The sequence below is a fragment of the Plasmodium gaboni genome, chromosome 13 (genome assembly GCF_001602025.1).
Source record: "Plasmodium gaboni strain SY75 chromosome 13, whole genome shotgun sequence".
NCBI lineage: Eukaryota > Apicomplexa > Aconoidasida > Haemosporida > Plasmodiidae > Plasmodium > Plasmodium gaboni.
Window position 1 is genome coordinate 302,279 of NC_031493.1, and position 7,325 is coordinate 309,603.

General features: G+C 17.8%; 2 protein-coding genes across 2 annotated transcripts; one reads left to right on the forward strand and one right to left on the reverse strand.

Moving 5' to 3' along the window:
• Positions 1-418: 418 nt before the first annotated feature.
• Positions 419-4,660, reverse strand: PGSY75_1308600 (hypothetical protein; the record flags this gene model as incomplete). Its single annotated transcript, XM_018787151.1, has 1 exon — positions 419-4,660. One exon carries the CDS (start codon positions 4,658-4,660, stop codon positions 419-421), a length of 4,242 nt encoding a protein of 1,413 aa, XP_018639893.1.
• A 617-nt stretch (positions 4,661-5,277) lies between these two features.
• PGSY75_1308700 (hypothetical protein) lies at positions 5,278-6,693 on the forward strand (the record flags this gene model as incomplete). Its single annotated transcript, XM_018787152.1, has 1 exon — positions 5,278-6,693. One exon carries the CDS (start codon positions 5,278-5,280, stop codon positions 6,691-6,693), a length of 1,416 nt encoding a protein of 471 aa, XP_018639894.1.
• Between the last annotated feature and the right edge of the window lie 632 nt (positions 6,694-7,325).

The window sequence follows — 7,325 nt, forward strand, 5'->3', positions numbered from 1 at the left end:
AAAAAAAAAAAAAAAATAAAAATATAAAAAAAAAAAAAAAAAATATTAAAAAAAAAAAAAAAATATTTCCAAAAAAAAAAATTAAAAAAAAAAAAAAAAAAAAAAAAAAAAAAAAAAAAGAGTGAACTTTTTTCACCTCTTACCTTCATTTTTTATTTTTGAAACATATTATGTAAAGATGTAATTGTATACATATACGCAAAAAAAAAAAAAAAAAAAAAAAAAAAAAAAAAAAAAAAAAGGCATATTATATATATATAACGGTATTTATATATACATATAACAGTATATACATATATATATATATATATATATATATATATATATATATATATATATATATATATTTGTTTATTTATTTATAATATACATATTATAACAAAAGATATATGTACACACATATACATGACATTTTTATTCACCTTTCATAATCGTATGATGTCTGTTTTGTTGGAGTTGTTCGAATATTATCATCAATGTGGATATTTAATTTTTTACAAAGAAATGATATTATTCTATAATTACTATGTGTATAATATAATTCTTTATACAAGAAACACCTTTTCTGTAACATAAAAATATATTTTGTTTTATCAAATTTGTATTTATATATAAAAAATAGCAAACTTAAAAATTTATGATTATCTAAATATTCATTATTTATAGATAATTCACGAAATATATGTTTATTTATAGGTAATTCATGAAAATATCGAACTTTAATTATTCTATAATATATTTCAATAAACCTCTTCATAATATTATTATCCTCAAATGTATTCTTATCAATTACTTCTTTATCATCACAACTTATATTAATACAATTGTTCTTATTTTCTATATTTGGATTAGTATTATATAAATTCTCTCTTTCATTATTTATCTTTTTCATAATATTATTATTATAATTATCTTCTAATATATACTTTTGTTTTTCTTTTTCTTCAATTTTGCACACATTTGTATTATTTACCTGAACATGTTCATAATTTTTTTTTTTTTTTATTTCCTGAAGTTTCCTTTTTTCTTTGGCTAGCTCATCAAAGGACAAATTCAAATTAAGTTGTAAATTTTTTATATCTTTTATAACATATAAATTATCATTAGAAGAATTTAAATTTTTCGCAACATTATAATATTCTTCCTTTTGGTTTGAATAATTTTTACCTTCTTCTTCATTATATGTATACTGTATATATCTAAATATCATAATATTTGTAATTAATTCTATACATTCAATATATTTTTCATTTTTCTTCTTTATTTGTAATGAATTTAAAATAAGATATAAGCTTTCGTTCGTCATATAATAAAATGAACACATAAAATTGTATTTTTTTTTATTCACAACATACGTGAAGAATGTGTTTAAAAATTCTTCATTAATAATTATATCATTATTCACAGAATTGAAAATATTATTGTTTTTATATAATATATATGCAATACGTTTCTTTATTTTTTTCTCATCATGAATATTTTTATGAACTCTATTATTGTATATAATATCAATAAGTGTCCTTTTTTCGTTTGTATTAATATTGAAGATATTGTTTATTTTTTCTTGATCCATATTTTTTAGTCTATACATAAACTTATCAGTATTTCTTTCTTGTCCTAATAAATAATCGAAAAAGAAATCTAAAAAAACAACATATTCATTTTCGTTTTCTTTGCAGATCAACTTGTATATTTTGGATATGACTAAGGCTAAATAATTGACATTTAAATAAGCTAATTTAAAAATGATGTTCTTAAGTAAAAATTTTATATTCGATGAATTATAATAATGTATATGTAAAGCAAATAAATCCACTGGGGCGTATATAAAAATATTATTAATTATATTATAAATATAATTATTTATATCAAAAAGTTTCATTTTTTCATATTTTATGGATATATTATTATACAAACTATTTGGTATATTCATTTCTTCTTTTTTTTTGTAATCGAAATTTATTTGTTCATCATATTCATGTTTTTCTTTCTTCACAATATACTTCTGATATGATTTATTTGGACTTATATAATTTATTTTTGAATTGGTATAGATATATTTATTTGTCACCTCATTATTATATATATCATTAACTATTTGTATGTTCTGAATGTTTTGTCTTTTACTATTCGAATTATTTTCTAATAATACATTCAAATGAGAATTTGTATTTGATATATGTGTATGCTTATTCTTAATGATATTACAAATTTCATTTCTAAAATAAAAATGATACATGTTATTTTTATCATCTTCCTCCTCATTTTGTAAGGTTTTTTTTATGTTAATAAAGTCGTCATATGTACTAAAACAATTTTTGAAGTATTCATATATTTGTAAGATTTGTAGGGCATTGAATTTTTTATAAATATGAACATGTTCATATTTATCTAATTCGTGGCTTGTTGTTTTTATATTTTTAAGATAATTATTAATTTTGTAGAATAAAAATATATCGAATTCTTTAAAATTTGTAATACCTAGAAATATAGTTTTTAGAAATAGAAAAATACCTTTATAATATTTCAATTCAACATAAAAGAAAAATAGATCTAATAAAATGTCAGGTTCAAATAATAGTAATTTATTTTGTTCATTATATTTTACAGTATATATATGGTTGTTAATATGGTGAATACATTTTTGTTTATTTTTCTGTTGTATATTATTTTTTATTTGACAACTTGTTTTATCTATATGATGTTTTTTTTCTTTTTTTATAGAATCATTATATATTTGGTTATCAAAAATATTACAGTGATGATTATTTTTCAATGTATCTATAATATCTACATAAAAATTATCATTATTTTCTTCGTCATTTATGACAAGCAAATTACAATATATCAAAGAAAGATCACACAAGTATTTGATAATATGAGAATTTTTATATTGAGTCAATAAATTTAGAAAGTGTCTTTCTTGTATGTTTAAAATTTCTGTTTTTATTTTATGAAATAATATATTATCAATAAATATATTGTAATAATTATATTTTTGCATCAACAATTTTAAAGATAAGAAGAGTACACAATGACAATTTTTATGTAAAGGTATATAATTATAACACAAAGCTAATAATAATTTATTATTTAATAAATTAATATATGGGTAATTATATAAATGGAAATTGAAAATATTAGAAATAATAAAATATATATCTTGAGTATCATATGTTTTTAAATTTTTTAAAATATATTCATATAAAACTTTTAATAGTTCTTCTTTAAAATATTTATAGTATATAATGACATCCATTAATAAAATAATTTTCCTTTTTTTTTTATCATGAATATCATTTTTATTATAATATTCATATATATAATTATGTGTGCATTGGTTTTCAACAATATATTCGTTATGTAGTGATCCATAAAAGGAATCCAGATGAATATCATTCAACTGGTTAATTTTGTAATTATTACTACTACTGCTACTGCTGATGTTACTACTGCTTATATTATTATTATTATTATTATTATTATTATTATTTGTGTGTTTCTTTTCTTTTATATTACCACTTACACTATTGTGATTACAAATATAATTATTGTTTTTATAATTATGATCATCATAAGAATAATTATTCATATATTCATTTTTATTATCATATCTATAATGATTCATATATGTCTGCACGTTTATATTTATATCATCATTTCTTTGTTTAACACTATCATCTTTATAAATGTCTTGCTTCAATACATCTATATTATTGTCTTGCATAACATTTGAAATATTTTTTTTTAAAAAAAAGGGATCAATATAATGTACATTTTTTTCATCATTTAACATATATAGTTTGTTAACAATTTGTGGATGGAAATATTGGATTAAATTAATTTTTTGATAATTTAATTTTTTCAAATTATTTAATATATAAATAATTATATTAATGTGAAAATTTAATTCATTGTTTATTATATAATCAATTAATATATCGATAGTTTTTTGATTCTTACAGTTTATATAGAATAATGAAGTGAATATATTTAGAATATTATCATTTGTTAGATATTCTTTATTTTTTAATATAATAGAAAGTATAGAATTAATAAAGATATTATTTATAGTGTTAAAATATGAATATATATATAAAATTAAATGTATTTGTGATATTTTAAAATATTCCTTATTCATATATATATATTTTTCTAATAATTTTAGAAAATTTATATTTCTATATCTTAATTTATATAAACTAATTAATATGGTTATAATGCTATTAGGAGTAATTTCTTGTTCATCTTCATCATATAAAAGATTATATTGTTGTTCTATATTATAATTTATATCATTATTATAATCATTTAAATTATTTAAATAATTTATAATATATACTTCTAAAGAATTTATTATTTTTCTTATTAAATGAATATTCTGTAATCTAACATTACCTGCACATTTTATGCTATCAACTAATTCTTTATATTTCTGATAATGTATTGGTGTTCTAATAAATTTATTTGAATCCAAACTATTGATGTTTATATATTTGTTTAAAGAAAAAGAAACATAGATGTTCTTAAATTTATTCTTCTCATTCTTAATATTACTTTTTTGATGAAAAATCTCTTGAGCACCATCTATATGTAATGATCTTTTCTTAATATAAACAAACAAACAAAACTCATTCCTATCAAATATTCTTTTATACATTATAATAAAAAGAAAATGTATACACAATATATGTATATATATATATAATACTCTATCATGTATTTATCATAATTTACAAGTTAAAATATATATCACCATAAATTTATAAATACATACATATATATATATATATATATATATATATATATTTTATTCAATACATAATTTCTGAAGAGAATGAAAAATTAATAGTTCAGAGTTTATATATTTTTTATAAATTGTAGCAGCGAAAATTAACAAAATGGATAAATAAATAAATAAATATAAATAAAAATATATATATATATGTTGCAGCGTTCCACACTTGAAGAAAAAACATGTGTGCTCATCAAAAAAAAAAATAAATAAAATAATTATATATATATATAAACTTAGGTACGACAAAAAAAAAATAATAACAATAAAATAATATACATACATATATTTATATATCATTTTAATATTTATATATTGGGGTGTATTATACTTTTTTGTTTATCTTATTTTTTTATTTTTATTTTTATTTTTATTTTATTTTATTATTTTTTTTTTTTGTTACCCTCAAAATATGGGATCCCTTTTTTTTGAGAAAAAAAAAAAATCTTACATTTTTATTATAAAAATACAATGATATAATAATGTATGAATTAAACGAAGAAAAGTTGGAAAGGATATCCAACAAAGATTTAATTCGAAAAATAATAGAGTTACAATATTGTGTTATCAATTTATCAGATAGTATGGAAATATTAAAAAGCAAAAATAAATTATTAGATGAAGAAAATGAATATTTACAAAAAAATATTGAAAATATTGTAAATGATGTTAAAAATGAATCAACAAATTATTTGAACAAGACAAACAGAAATAAAAATGATCATAATAAAAATTATAATGTGGATATAATAAATGACGAATGTAAAAATAATAATAATAATAATAATTGTGCAGATCATAATGTGAAGGAAAATAATTCAAATATATATACACATAATATTATGCCCGATGAACATATAAATGAAAATATTTGTTTAATCTCAAATAAAAAAAAAAATATTATAACAACTGAACATACTATTATAAATAATACAGATAATATCGAAAAAACAAATGTTAACGTGCAAGAGAATATTAATAAGAATTATCAAAATGATAATCATAAAAAGAATTATAAACATATAAATAAAGATACTACACAACATAATCATTATAATTTCCCCACAAAAAATAATAGTAATAATATTTATAAAAATTCATATATATATGATAAAGAAATTATAGAACAAAATAATATACCTACACAAACTATTCAACAAAAAAATGCAAACAATAATGTTAAAAATAATATCTTAAATACTTTAAAAGATACTACAACCAAAAGTAATATATACAATTTAATTATGGAAACAGATAAATTAAATTCCATATTTAATATGGCTACTAATGTTTTAAATAACTCTTTTTTTAATCTATCAAAAGAACATCATTACAAGAAAAATAATAATCATCACACACATCATAATTATAAAAATATAAATTACAAACAATCTTATCAAAAGAAAACCAATCATAAAAAATTAATCAATTTAATAAATCCAAAAAATAATCATATGAATAATGATAAATATAAAATGGATGAACAAAAAAATTATATAAACCAGGATAATAAAATTGATAAAAGAGAAGATGATGACAAAAATATTAGGAACGATGATATTACAAGAGAGGGAATAAAAGAGAAAGATGAGGAAATTATCAAAGAGGAAATAAAAGAGAAAGATAAGGAAATTATCATAGATCAAATAAAAGAGAAAGATGAGGAATTTATCATAGATCAAATAAAAGAGAAAGATGAGAAAATTATCATAGATCAAATAAAAGAGAAAGATGAGGAAATTATCAAAGAGGAAGTAAAAGAGAAAGACAACAACATTATAAAAGAAGAAATTAAAAAGGAAGACAACAACATTATAAAAGAGCAAATGAAAGAAAAAGATAAGGAAATTATCAAAGATGAAATAAACAATAAAGACAACAGCATTACAAAAAACTAAAACATATATCATGTTCCATTCGACAACAAGACAATGAAGAAGAATACTTCTCATTAAAAAAAAAAAAAACCAAAAGATCACATAACCTAATATATACTAGCAAGACAAACACACAATTATAAAATAAATATATTTAAAATATTTACAAAGAAGTATTTTTTATAAAAAAAATAAAAACATATTAGAAACACCAAAATAAATAAAATAAACTAACAACAAAATATAAGTATTTATTTAATTTAAATGTAAAATATATATATATATATATATATATAATTATTTTCATATTTGTAACTTAAAAAAAAAATACGAAAAAAATAAATAATTAATATATTCATTCAAAGAACTAAGAGGAATATTAAAATGTATATATATATATATATATATATTTTATATTTTGAAGTTATCAAGACCATCACGAATAATATTATTTCCCGCTTTTGTATACGTATCTAGTAGCATCTTTGATGAGGAATGTCTCATTATGGCCTGAAAAAAATATATCAAATTTATATAGTAAATAATAACATAAAAAAATGAAAATAAAAGAATAATGAAAATATATATATATATATATATATATATGCACATTAAAACTATTGATAATATATAATCTCAAATGTAAGAATATA